Raw genomic sequence first — 13790 nt, 5'->3', positions numbered from 1 at the left:
CTGCATCCTAACGGGGAAACGGAACTGCTCTGGCAGGGAAGGACAACTTGCTCCACTAGTATCACCAGTAGTACCTATAAGTTTGCGGTGTGAAGCTGCACAGTAATTACAAAGTGCTCATTTTTTCACTTTTTAGTTATGCCTCTTATTTCTTTGGTAACCCGATTTTTCTCATTATTTGCAAACCAGAAGCCACTGGAACGGAAGCAGAATCACTGCTTCCCTATTAAGTAGGATATTGGTTTATTGCCCATGGGAGCATAGGTTGTGTTTAAAGTTAATGCATGCTTGAATGGCTTTTCTCATAATTAACAGCATAACTCATTTCAGAAAAAGCAACATAGTTCTTTGTTTTGTGGCCAGTCTTTAATATTCTTCCTCTTTTTCCCAAACCATGCTGCATCAGATGATGGTGAATAGGACGACTGAGGTACCGACATCAACAATTTTCAATTACTCTTTCTGTTACTTATGATTATTTTCACTGCTCTTTGCCAATACTTCCTTGTTAGTTAGCAATAGAAGTGAAGATATTACTCTTTTTTTAATACATAGAAATTTCTGGCTCAAAACCTCCTATTTTTATTCATCCTTTGTCTTAGAATTTCTTTTTACTTGTGTCAGTATTGAAGGACATTTTTGAGAATTCACATTAGTCTAAAGGAGTCTGAAGCAAGTAATGGAGCTAAGAGGATAAAGATGCTTTTTAGCTCAATTTCATTAATTATGAAAATGCACTCACTTGGCATAACTACATCTGGGTGTCTGGCTCGGCCAGAATAATGGTAAAATTAATTTTCTGTCTCTTACCATAATAAGCATAATAAAATTCCCCAGGGTAAAAACTTGTTCAGGGCATCTGCTTCTTTTTACCATTCTTCCTATTACAATCTTTTCCATAAAGTTTTGCAAAGCCCTCAGGGACAGTACATACTCAGAATTTACCTGCAGTAAATAACACGTTTCTTATATGGATTTTACTTCCACTAAAAATCACAGGGTTGATTGGCTTGGACTGGGATTTTCCCAAAAGATCATTGCCACTTTTAGGAGAAAGAAAAAGTTCCAAGGATGAGATTGTTGTTTCAATACCTGCTTTTGAATAATGGAGTTTCTCTGCTGGAGGAGGGAATGAATTATGGATGCACATGCCCACGGGAAGGTGCTTCCCTCTTGGTGTGTGCACACATGAGCAGGCTGCCAGGAGGCAGCAGTGATGTGAACTGAAGGGTGACAGCTTCCCTGGGCACCTGCTCCATGGGACATGCTCTTCCCTGAGGGAAAGGGCAAGGACTACTGCAGTGCCTGCGGAAGGAGGGCAGCACGTGCTCACATTCCTTTGTTCCAGAAGTAGCTTAAAATGGTGGTTTGGACACTGAGAGGCAGGAAACCCAGCTGAGAGCATGCTGTAGTCAAAAAGCCAGAAGTATTCCTCCCTTTTTATAACTATCAGCAAGATCCAATCAAATCAGTGTAAAGCTCTTCAGGGAAACCTCAAAAGCAAGGTCCTTTCTACTTGAATTACTTAGGAGAAGAAAAGCTTGCTCTCTGTCCTAGTTTCTGAAAATTTAAAATCTTTTTTCATGTTATTGTCAAGAGATTGTACATCTCATAGCTGGAGCAGTTTTCACCTTCTAGTATTCAAAATAATAAGTAAAATGTGGGTTTTTTTATTTATGGATTGTGAAGTTTCTTCAGCTCCTTTGCAATCCAAATTGTATATAAATAATTATGATTCTTTTATTATGCTACTAAGTAGTTTCTCATGTAAACCAAACTCTTTAATTACATTTTGAATAATTACTACTTTTGAAAAACAAAAACAAACAAACAAAAGCCCAATAGGAAATATGTTGTCCATATTTCTATTTCTAAGAGGAGTAAAATAAAGAGTCCAGCAACTTCTGTGATCATTTTTCAAACCCCAATAAATTTATCCAGCCTAAAAGACCCATGTTGCTTCCAAATGGTAATAAGGAACTTGCTTTATTTTCTTTAAGGATGGCTAATACATTAATATTTTCTGTGATGACAACTGATCTTATTGGCCACTGATGCAGGGGGCTGAGTTGGGGAAGGAAGGAATGAAGCACTTTTGATAATCTCCCACCTGTAAACTGACCTCTCTGCCCAAAAGGCTGTACTCTAGAATAGCTATTCACAGTCTGGATAAAATTGCCACGATGTGTTAGTTGGGCAGTATTTTGAACTCAGGCTCTAGTTCAGTTGCTGACCTTGCGTGAGAAGATGTGTGTAATGAGGGCTGTTTCCCTTTGTAGAGCGGCTTCACCCCTCTACACATTGCCGCGCACTATGGCAACGTCAACGTCGCCACGCTGCTGCTCAACCGCGGAGCTGCCGTCGACTTCACCGCCAGGGTACGGACTCACCCCTTCACCTGCCTGCTTCTAATGGCCTGCAGAAATGGGGGGGTTTCTTTGGGTAAATCTGAGGCAAGAGCTGAGTGAAGAAAGGAGCAAAGTAATGCTGAAGTTCTGTTGGGATCAAAGATGTCTTTTTTGCAGTAATTCTGAAAGGTTGTCTCTGTGCAATGCCCTGGAGGCCTTGGGAGTTGTGTAACAGCCAGTATTCCCAGCTGGAGGGAGCAGGATCCTTTGGCAGCTCCAGAAAGCTGATGCTCTTATAATGTGTCAGCTCCCTGTGGCTTTTCTGTTTGTTAGATGTACTCTGGAAATTGATGTAGGATTGATTGGCTTTTTTGGTATTCAATATTTGCTATACTGCTTGAATTCCATGTTTTCACATGTTACTATTTTTCAAAACCAGAAAGTAAAGTATATTGCTGACAAATTCAACAGTAAAAGTAATTAATCATGACTACTCTTTTATGGTAAACAACTGCAGAGTTACATGGTCCAGTCTCTTTGCTGTTGCACGTTATGTAGTTTGACATGAAAACCTCTGGTAATCTCAACCCAGCTTCCAGGTCACAAGTTTGCTGTTTGATTTTGCCAGACACGCTTTGAATTACTTCAGGGTTCTGCCTTCCAGACTGACTCCCTCCTGCTTCCAATCTGGAGTAGCTGCTAATATTACCTCTTGCCTCACCCAAAGTGTTTTCAAGGACTTTCAGCCTACACAGCCTACCACTCCTTTATGCTTTTGGCACTACACAAGAAGGTTCCTTTGTGTAGGAGTGACGCATTTGTGTCCTCTGTGTACTGTACTCTGTTGCAGTGATTGAAATGCTTCAGTGTTTTGTGACTATTGGCTCATTGGGACTCTGATACATGTTTGTCTGTTTGTCTGGCCCTGGGGCTGCGATGTTTACTGCTTGGGCAGATGCGCTGCTTCCTTCATTCAAGGACCCCAAAACAATGGAGAAGGACTCTTGCTTAGGAAGGAATTACTAACTCTAGCTTATATGGTGTGTGCCTAGCTCTGATGCTCTAGCACATTCTCGTTTATTCTCTACGATGTGATGGTCTCATTTTTTGTGATCCGAACCGAAATTCACCCCCATTGCATACCTTCAGATCCATCCAGCTCATCGTTTGTTCTTTTCATGGTGTAGAATGGAATCACCCCACTGCATGTGGCTTCCAAAAGGGGAAACACAAACATGGTGAAGCTCTTGTTGGATCGCGGAGGGCAGATCGATGCCAAAACCAGGGTGAGTCTTTCTATTCCCTGAATATTATTTTGTCCCTTCTGGGGAAGGGACTGGGATTTTCTCCTTGCTTGCTTTTGGGGATTTATTGTGTTTTTATTTTATGTAGACTGTTTTCTAGGGTATCAGACTCAAGAACAGCTGGTATTAGTGACAGTAGGAGGCAGAAATGCTTTTTCCTTTAGTCTCCTGTATAACCTGCCTACATCATACAAGAAAAAGCTGATGAAACTGATGGTTTTCAGGGAATAAGCCTGTTAGTTGGTCCAACTTGACATGACACAGCACATGTGATGCACAGCAAAAGGAAATGGAAGGTCTGGACTCATCCAAGCCTTTCAGTCCCCTGACCCTTAAATGTCCATGCTAGTTGCAGTGTGCCCTGTGGAAGCTCTACTGAGCTCAGTCCATTTTTATTGGAGAGCTGATACAGAGGCAAGCAACCTCCTCAGAGCCACATGTCTCTTCCCCAGACAAAGTATGGGGTAATAATTAGTTGACTCTCACTGGCTTCCTTCTCCCTGCTGTCCTATTGAAATGTCACATCATCTCTCTACCCTTTATTTATGGGTGATTTCACAGTCATTCAGGGCAAAAAAAACCCCATCATTTTATATGGGCAGGGTTAAATATTTCAAATGGGATTTTGGAATCACCTGGGAAAACATTGTCATTTATTCAGACTGAGCTGCGCAGGGCTCCTTCTTAGGAGCTGCTGGTATTTAGGTAGCTGGTCTGCAAAATTACATGTCCAAGAGATCAAGAGTGTTTTAGAACACAGAGTTTAGAGCTGGAGAGTTTTTGTTTAACCTAATAGGAAGGTAGAAGATATTACAGTCAGTTACCCTTGGGGTTGATTCAACCTCTGCAGTTACTTGGATTTTAATTACATCAACCATTTGTTGCTTCATAAATTTGGAAGACCAGTCATGATTATTGTGAACTCTGTATGTGACTGTGATTTGGTTTCTGATTATGAAATGATATCTCACTATTTTTCTTTTATTTTTTAAAAACTCCTGCTGATGGAAAGAGCTATCTCTCAGGCAGATGTACAGCAAATCACCCCTGCTCACATTTTCCACAATAAACACCTAAATCTCGTAGAGAAGAGGCATGAAATGCTAATAATACCCTTCAGTCAGGATATTCCACATGCCCCTGAGCATGTCATAAAGAAATAGTCCATCTGGCCTTTGGAATGACAGTATTGAATTCACCTATTTCCTGTTCAGTATTTAGATATTGTTCTAGACAAGTTGACACAGATGATTGCGAGGGATGTTTTGGGTTTTAATAGGTCAAAGTGTTTTCCCATCCCTGCTCACCCGCAAAGGTTGAGCGCAGTTGTGAATGAATGTGAGAGAACAGGATTTGCCCAACATAGGTGGGAGGGACCAATTTTAGATTTGTCTCATTGTCTCTGCTCCCTGCCCTGTGTCACCTGCTACATGGGCTCAAAATGTCAATACAGAGATGTCCCCGAAAACCCATACAGGTATCCTAAGGCACACAAATTCCAGCTTGCACAGGCTCCCTCTTCCTATCTCCTTCACCTTCTGCCTCTTCTCAGCTCCGGGACTCGCGGTGGCAGCCGATGGTGTGCGCCTCATGGTGGGGAAGATTCCAGAGCTTTGGTTTTGCTGTCCATGCTTTGTGTCAGCTGTTGATGTTATCTGGGTGTGTCTCTCTTCTCCCTGTGCTCTGTCCACTCACCTCGAGTGCCTGGCTCTGGCTGTGAGTCTGCGCGGAGTGAAGAGGTGGGATGTGCTCTGTCCCTGGCACACAGACCCCGCCTGCCCCGCTGCAGTACTAACACACCTTGCCTTCCCTGCTGCCTTCCCTCGGCTCCCCAGGAACTCCTGCCGCCTTCCAGCAGGTCACAGTCACTGCAAAACAGAGGAATTAAAACACTGGGATATTTCACTGCCAAGTCCTTGTGCTCCACACCACATCAAAATACCCTTCGGTTAAAGCAGCCCTCGCTGCCTTAGTTCTGTTTATTTTTAGCTTGCTTTGTTACATGACATCTGACGCTGCATAAATTAAGATGCAAAAACTTATTTTAGGGGATTGCAGATGAGCTTCAGTACTTCAGGTTGGCAAAGTTAATCTGTGAAAGCTTTCTGTGTTTGAAAATGTTCCATTAAAATGATTCTTTAGGAGCCCCTGTGTTGTCTAAAAATATAAATTAAAATGTCTATTCCTCAAAAGGAGTAAATGATGCATGTGTCCTGCTGTTCCATAGTTAATGCAGCATGTCAAAGGAAAGCTCTGCTTTCTGCAGAAATTAGTGTTTTTATTTTCTATACATTTCAGAATGTGTTTGCTGAAATTTTATGGCATTTCTCACAAAGCCATAAAAATGTAGACATACTGGTAAATCTCTTGACACAGTACATATCTTAAAATAATGTTTTACTTTTTTTTTTCTTTTTTGTAAGTCCTACCATTTTTCTCAGTCAAGTCCTAAGTTTTTAAAATGGGAAATTTAATTTCTTTTATATTATATCCAAAGCAGAAATGGAAACTCCATTCTTAAATAAAATAAGAGGATACTTTTATTACTACTATCTGTTAGAAATAGTATTATAATATTATATAATAACAAAATATCATCTTTAACAGTAGATAATTATTATATGATAATAAAATAGTAAAATATTATTTTAACATATATTATTATATAATATCTATTATATGTTTTGCAACTTCCATTTACATACAAGCCTTCTCTGGACTTTTTTTCATGAAATAATTAATCGGTAAAATTACCTATCCTAAAATATTTCATATTCAAAATTTTACTCAATCCTATATTATCTTTACATTTTCTTACATTAGTAACAGTTTAAGTGGCATCATTTTATTTAAAATTTTAATATTTGGCCAAAATTCTAACTCATGCAGATTCTGATGATTAGTTAGAGTTAGGGGGTCAGAGAATTGTGCAGAAATTTGTTCTCTGAAAGATGGTGGAAAGTTTAATTTATGCTTAATTCACTGTCATGTGATCAAGGGTAGCATGGCAATTACCAGTTCTCACTTTGAGGGAAGGAAAGCATTTACAGTCTTCCTGGAACACACTAAGGATTCTTGCAGGGAATTATTATCAGAATTTAAAAGCAATTTTAGCATGGCCAAAATGCATGTATTTCTATAAAAAGGAGTCCTCATATAATAGAATCATAATAGTGTGCACCTTCAGAATGTGGAAATGTTGCTGGCTATTACAAGGTTTTAGGAATATTCTTTCTGAATGCAGCTTTTGTATTATCTCTATCATCTCTCTCTATAGATTGTATGGGGAAAAAACCAAGAATATGAGATTTTTTTGGTTTTGCATGCTTTATTTCTTTTAAAATGCAGTTTAATTCCCAGGCTTTTATCACCTTACTGGAATTTCCATTTTTGTGGGAGTAAGCAAACACCCTTCGGAGGGGGAGGAACACTCTCACCTGTCTCAACCACTGAAGCTGTCACACATTTTGTTGTCTTCCTATTCAATCTTGCCAACATTGAAATTAGATTTTTGTTGCTCTGGGACTTTTCCTAAGTCTCCTCTTGCAGGTTTTCATCCTGAATATTTACAGTTGAATAAAATCCATGGAATGAAGGAGAGCATCCAGTCTTGGAAGGGCAAGCTTATTGTGTGGGACAGTAAGTGTGCTGTGTGCCTGCAGCATGGCAGCTGGAGCAGGGATAGGCATGACAATGGTGGGACAAGGTCTGGTGGACCACTAGGGTTGGAGAAGGGCCACAGAAAGGATGAGCTCAGCTGGAGCTCAGAGGAGTGGCAAGTCACTCATGGAGATGAGTAGTACCAATAGGAAAACAAAAGGAAGGAAACTGAGCAGCACAACTCAGATTTGGTTGGGGTTTTTTTTTGTGGGGAATGTGCTTCAGACACCCCTTAACACTCATTCTGGAAACCTACTGAGATATTATTACTAATAAATCTCCTTTTGTACATCTGTGTCCTGACAAAATAGGCTTGGCTCTGCTATTTCCACATGGGAGTGGTAACCACTGCAGCAGGATCCTGGCCCTGCCCTGGAACTGTGCTCTGTACAGTGTTTGTTCCTGCAGTAATGCTGCTGTGACATTTTCTCCTCATCTTCTTACATGCACAGAGCACTAATAATTCATTGGCAGCTTTTGCTGTTCCTAAAGCTATGTCAGATTATAAATATCTAATCACAATGCAGATATTTCCTATAAAAAATTTAGTGACTCCATATAATGTTTACAAGGGAGTGGGAAGGTGTATTGTAGGGATTGTCTAAGCAAGTTATCTAGAAAATGACTTTTATTTGGAGTTACTTATGTTACTATCTTAATACTCAAGCAGGCACATGGTATATTTTTTGCTGTATTTTTCAAATTTGTGCTGTGAATGGCGACCTGGAGGAATACTTTACGGCATGTTTAATTATGCCAAGAGCTTAAAGCAAGAGGGAGACTCGCCTTGTTCATTTTTAAAGAGATTAGGTTTAGTCATAATGAAAAATGAACAAATTAAAATCCCTTTATTTGTTAAGAAAATTTAGACAATTTTGCATGTTTGACATATGAAATACTAAAACTTTACTTCACCCTTATGAAAATGAGAACATGCAACTGCAGTTTAGAATAATTCGTTGATAATTTGGCCTTTGATGTTCATTTCTATCATTAGTTTTTGGTTGAATGAGTGCTGAATGTGAGCAACTGTCCTGTGAATGTGCTGCCCACATCATTTCCCATTAAAAATCCCTCATAAGCACAGCTTCTTTTTGTCTCTGTGTCTCTGCTAAGCTGAAAGAATACATTTGTGAAATGACCAAATAATTCATCTTTGGAAGCCCTACCGTTAGGAGTCATACACAGCATTCAGAATTAATTCTGCAGGTTAAAAATGACCAGTGATTGATTTTCAAGGAAAAAAAGCACAAGTTTTCCTCATATTTTGAGAAGCATTTGAGAAAGAATTAGCATTGATGGAATTTCCTGCCTTCTGTGCACACAGAGGCCGTTGCATTGCCATTTCTCAGGGTGACCCAGCTGTTGGTTACATCACAGAATGAGTTAGGAGAGTACCTCATTTGGGAGCAGCAGAGCACCAGGTGTGGGATGTCACTGGGAAGATACAAACATTTAACTCTTCATTCCACACAATCCAGGGCAAGGAGATAATTGTTAAACTTCTCTAAACATCAAATTGCTGAATTTCTTTTCTCCTGACATGGCAGCCTTTGTGTTTATGGGATATCCATTATCTGTGCTTCAAAGTCTGTGTCTCTCTGACCCAGAGCTGGATGTCCTGTCAAGTGATGTGCCTGATGTGTTGGTCACTCTGTGTTCTTCAATTAGCAAAGGAATGACTGACAAAGTACTTAGGCCAGCTCCTGAAGTCACTTTGAGAGCTCTGAGGCTCATGGCAAATAGATAATGGTGCAAAAAAAGGATTTGTTTGGTACACCAGTGTGTCTCTTCATGTTGGCTCATGTCAGCTTGTCTGCATTGTTTTCTTTACTGATTCTGCTATTACAACAGCTTTCTCTTTGAAATCTCTCTCATCTTTAAACAAAAGATATAAGCAAAAGATATAAGCAAAAGAATTAGAAGTATTAAATATACAATAATTTTTAAATATACATTGTATGGGGATAGAATATAAGTAAATAAACGTAGCATAGAAAGTAATCTTATCCCCTAGAGAGTTGCAGCTGAGCCAATTATTAACGATTTGGAACAGGCCTGACTTTAACAGGCCACAGCTGTAGCCGATAATAAGAAGAGTGTTATGGAAGAGTGGGTTGGTTGGTTGAGGGGACCTCGAGTCACTTGGCTGCTGTGAGAAGAAGGAAGAGTCAGTGCCTGGAAGAGCGGCCTATGAGAAACATCAAGGAGGTACCAAACTCTAGCACTGTGGAACTTTTGCAATATAATGACAATAGAGCTCTTGCAATATAATGACAACAATACATGATGTTTTCCTCAGAGCAGAAAGAGGGAAGGGAAGAGGGTTCTGTGGGAGGTCCTCAAAACACCTATGGCAGGTGTTGGTAGGATAGGTAGCGAATTTCTATCTGTGCTTTGAAAGGGAATTGTAGGTAAGAACAAAGAAGAAATCATTGTTTTAAATTATTTGGAGTTTTTTTGTTTTAGCCAGACATTCTTGAGGAGTTGATGCACTTCTTAGCTTATATTTTTCTTCTTTTTCTCCCTCTTGGGATTTGTCCTGCTTTTGTTCAAGGATTCATGCAATTATTCTTTTTTTGCTGTTTTACTAAATAGAGTAACATCAAAGCCACCATGCAGATAAGGAAAGTGAGCCTCCCACATTGATTAAAAATGTAGAGCACAAGAGGCCAGAAACTGGAAAGAAATCCCAAATAAATACCTTCCCTAGAAATGCATTTGGGATATATTCTTACCTTTGTAATGCCAGTAGGAGTTATCTGTAGGAATCCCTCTGGTAATGAGATGATAGCGTACCTCAGTTGGTCATAAAAAGACTAGGCTTAGAGGACTCTGAAGTTTCAGTGCATAAAAAAGAGTAAATTAGTTCCACCTAATTCTTCACACTGACCCCCATCTACCAGTGCTGAAGGCCACGAATTCTGTTTTTGGGTTTGATCTTCCACCTGTGTAATTTTACTGCAAACCTTCTGTGGGATTTAGGAATGCCTCTGACACAGTGAACACCCAGGCACACCTAACCCTGTCAGTGTGTCACAAAAGCCTCTGGAAAAAGGAGATAAGTAAGGGAGAAAAATTCCTCCTGCAGACTTCAGCCCCTTGCAGCTGTGGAGCTTTGTGGTGCTGCTCACTTGGAAAGGGCTTTGTGCTTTGGAAACTGGGCACGAGAGAGGCTCTGCCTCTTGGAACTGCCTTTTGTAGGGTGTTACAGGGCAGTGTTTGCCACAATGAGCTTGCAGTTGCAATGGCACTGTGTAGTCTAGAGCTACTTTTAATTTAAAAACGTAGTGATGCTGGTTTCCTCCAAACCCCAACAAGGTAAACAGTCCATCTGTGTATGAAGCAGGGTCACCAACTCATCCTTAGTGCCATGTTTTGGCAGTTTTGCTACTTTTTTAGCCTCTGAGTAATTCAGACCTGCATATTGCCCTTTTAATCAAGCTGTAACTGGATTCTTCAATGGGATTCTTGGAATAACAATGTCAATGTCACACAAGATGAGCGGCATGTCTCAAAAGGAGAAGGCTTTTCTTGCAATTAAAAACATTCCTGTTTCACCTTGGTAAAGCCGCCTCTGTTGAGTGAATGCTGATGACATCTCTGAGTGTGTGCTTGAACAATGCTGAGGGCTAAGGAGATGAAAACTTGGCTTTTCATATCCTACATGTTACCTTTTTTCAGTCATTCAGCACTAATATTCTTTCACAACCATTTTTCTAGCCTCATACTTATTTTTCTGCATTAAGTCCAAACTATACAAAAGCTACCTAGAATTCATTCTCCCATCCAAATAGTTCATGAACACATCTTTTGCTACCACTGCTGTGATCATTAATAGTACTGTGAGCGAGTCTTTTGGTACAGAATGGTGTTCTGCAATGGAAAAAACTCTTGTGGAGTTGGTGGTCTGATAGCAATTTTAGAAAAGAATTGTTAGCTCTGTGTTCACCCCTAAATCTCAGAAGTGAAAGATTTGGTTATGTTTCTCTCTTTTTCTCTTGTTTTAAAATCTTCTTTATATTGATGCCTGTTTAAAAGCAAAATAAAGTTCTAGACCTTTCTGGTATGAGCATCACCTGTTTCATCCCTGCATCAAAAGCAATCCGAGGACATGGGTTGGTTCATGGAGCACCCTCAACCCAGGGAGAGGCAATGCTGTATCAAAGCCATGCAGAGGGCAGGGAGGGGAGGAGGCAGTGCACCCTCATATTATCCTTTGAGAAGAGATTTCAGCACACAATGAGCTTTCCCCTTCAAACAGTAACCTTAGCGTGTCCTTTACTGGTGCAAGCAAGAACAGGGATGAAACTTCATGCTGTGGAGCCAGCTTCAGTTAGGAGTCAAAAAAGGAGCTTTTTTTCATGTGTGGGGCTGCATTCCTTGCAGGCTTGCAGTTCCCCAGAGTGCCAGGACAATCAGCTGGGGATGTGCTCATTTGTTTTATCTCCTTTTCCTTGAAGGATGGACTCACCCCACTGCACTGTGCAGCACGAAGTGGCCACGACCAGGTTGTGGAGCTGCTCCTGGAGCGAGGTGCCCCCCTGCTCGCACGGACCAAGGTGTGTGTGGGCCCTGTCAGAGTATGGGACACCTCTGTAACCTTCCACAGAGCTTTCAGAGTCCCTGAGAGGACAGGGAGGAAGACAGCAATATTACTGTCCTCCCAAAGGAGATGTATTAATGGGAAGAATGATCTAAAATAAGGTTTGCTTACATAATCCTTTCCAAATGTATGAAAAGCGTACGCTTGCTTGCCTGTCTCTCTAGTATCAGACTAAACACATGATGTGGAGTGCTACTGCCAGCACTTCCCTTGTGCTGCTTCCTGAGCCTGTAGTGCACAGAGATGTGAAAGCTGGGTCAGTCACTCCTGAGAGGTGATTCCTGGTACATATTGTCTGACCCATCACATACGATAATGAGTACACTTTCTCCTAAATATTTTTACCAACTATTTCAGAGTTGGAAAATTATTTCAGTGTCTTCTTCCTTGCATCTGGAAAACATACATCTAAAATAAATGTATTTCCAACAAGTTCTGTCTCTTTGGTGAAACTAATGAGGGGAAGATATTTGTATAATAGCAGAGCCCACTGAGCAGCACCTCACAACAACAAATGTCCTTCTTACATGTACCACAGTCTAAGTGGGGATTACTGAAGCTGCTGTTCTGTTGTGTCACAGAATGGACTCTCCCCACTCCACATGGCAGCCCAGGGGGACCACGTGGAATGTGTCAAGCACCTGCTGCAGCACAAGGCTCCTGTGGATGATGTGACACTGGACTACCTGACTGCCCTGCACGTGGCCGCTCACTGCGGTCACTACCGTGTCACCAAGCTCCTGCTGGACAAGAGAGCCAACCCCAACGCCCGTGCCCTGGTAAAGCTGTCCCACATGGGTCATGGAACAAAGCTACCTGGTAGCTCTTGCCGGGAAAGCTGAGTGAGAACTGTCAGCAAACTCCACAGCCTTAAGTAGATGCAGTAGCCACAGGGGTGTCACACCTGCTAGTTACCAGTCCTGTGCCTTGTGTGCTTAGGCCTCATCATGGAACACACCCCATGGCAAGTGACTGTAGTGTCAGGTGTGGAAGCTCTGCAGAGTCCCTAAAATCAGAGCAGGTTCTGGCTGATGTTGATGTATACATTGGTGTTTTAATGAATTAATGGCTCAGTTTTCCATACCAGGTGATAGAATACACAATTTCTGGACTCTCAACTGAATTAGTAAGTTAATTGGCATAGGCAAAACATATTGAAAAGCTAATATTTCTGCATTTATCAAATGATGATTTTGCTCTATCAGGTGCCATTTTTCTTTCCAAAAAACAGTTCTTATGCTTACAGGACAGCAGTTATGATTCCTTTTACTCACTGATCAAACCATTGCCCCTAACAGTGAGAAAAACATCACATTTGACTCTGGAAATGTTTGGAGTCTTTAACGTATCCAAAGCCAGACAAGATTACAATCTTTACTAGGAACTGTTAGCTGGCTGGGAGTTCATGTACCAACATATTGCACTCTGTCAGGAAGAGAAGGAGTTTGTGAACACTTGAGGTGCTCCTGCGTGGCCAGAGTTCTGCCATGGCCAGCTGCACTGGGGCCTCTACAGAACCCCCAGTGCAGGGCACTCCACCTTCCCCAGCTTCCTGCCCACACTAGGACCCACTGTTTTTCTGTGTAGGTTCTCCCTGTCCTTTACTTCCTTGGAACTGACACCATCTTCTTCTGCCCCCTCATTTTTCTTGGACTTTCCATACCCAAAAATCCCATAGCCACTTTTGCTTCCTCCTCTTACACTTTCTTTGCTTTGCTTTTTTCAGTGCCATGCTCACTTGGGTAATCTTTGTTGACACTGTTTTTATCTTTGCTTGTTTTTCTTGCCAGTCTTCTGATTACCTGCACTTTGCTCAGCTACTCACAAATATCCCCTATGTCTTCTTTCTTTCCTTCCATGACCAGAAATATA

At 41.1% G+C, this 13790-nt stretch overlaps 1 protein-coding gene across 32 annotated transcripts in view; it reads left to right on the top strand.

Moving 5' to 3' along the window:
• ANK2 (ankyrin 2) overlaps positions 1-13790 on the top strand; it is a 275430-nt gene that overhangs the window by 183725 nt on the left and 77915 nt on the right. For 23 of the 32 annotated variants that reach the window (XM_066549303.1, XM_066549305.1, XM_066549331.1 and 20 more), the window contains 5 exons: positions 407-430; positions 2280-2378; positions 3536-3634; positions 11776-11874; positions 12500-12697. In XM_066549303.1, coding sequence (XP_066405400.1) covers positions 407-430; positions 2280-2378; positions 3536-3634; positions 11776-11874; positions 12500-12697 — 519 coding nt within the window. The remainder of the gene's footprint in view (positions 1-406; positions 431-2279; positions 2379-3535; positions 3635-11775; positions 11875-12499; positions 12698-13790) is intronic. The other 9 variants (XM_066549300.1, XM_066549307.1, XM_066549316.1 and 6 more) reach the window with 1 other exon arrangement.

This window comes from Molothrus aeneus, chromosome 4 (genome assembly GCF_037042795.1).
Source record: "Molothrus aeneus isolate 106 chromosome 4, BPBGC_Maene_1.0, whole genome shotgun sequence".
Lineage (NCBI taxonomy): Eukaryota > Metazoa > Chordata > Aves > Passeriformes > Icteridae > Molothrus > Molothrus aeneus.
This window is presented reverse-complemented; position numbering and strand designations above follow the sequence as displayed.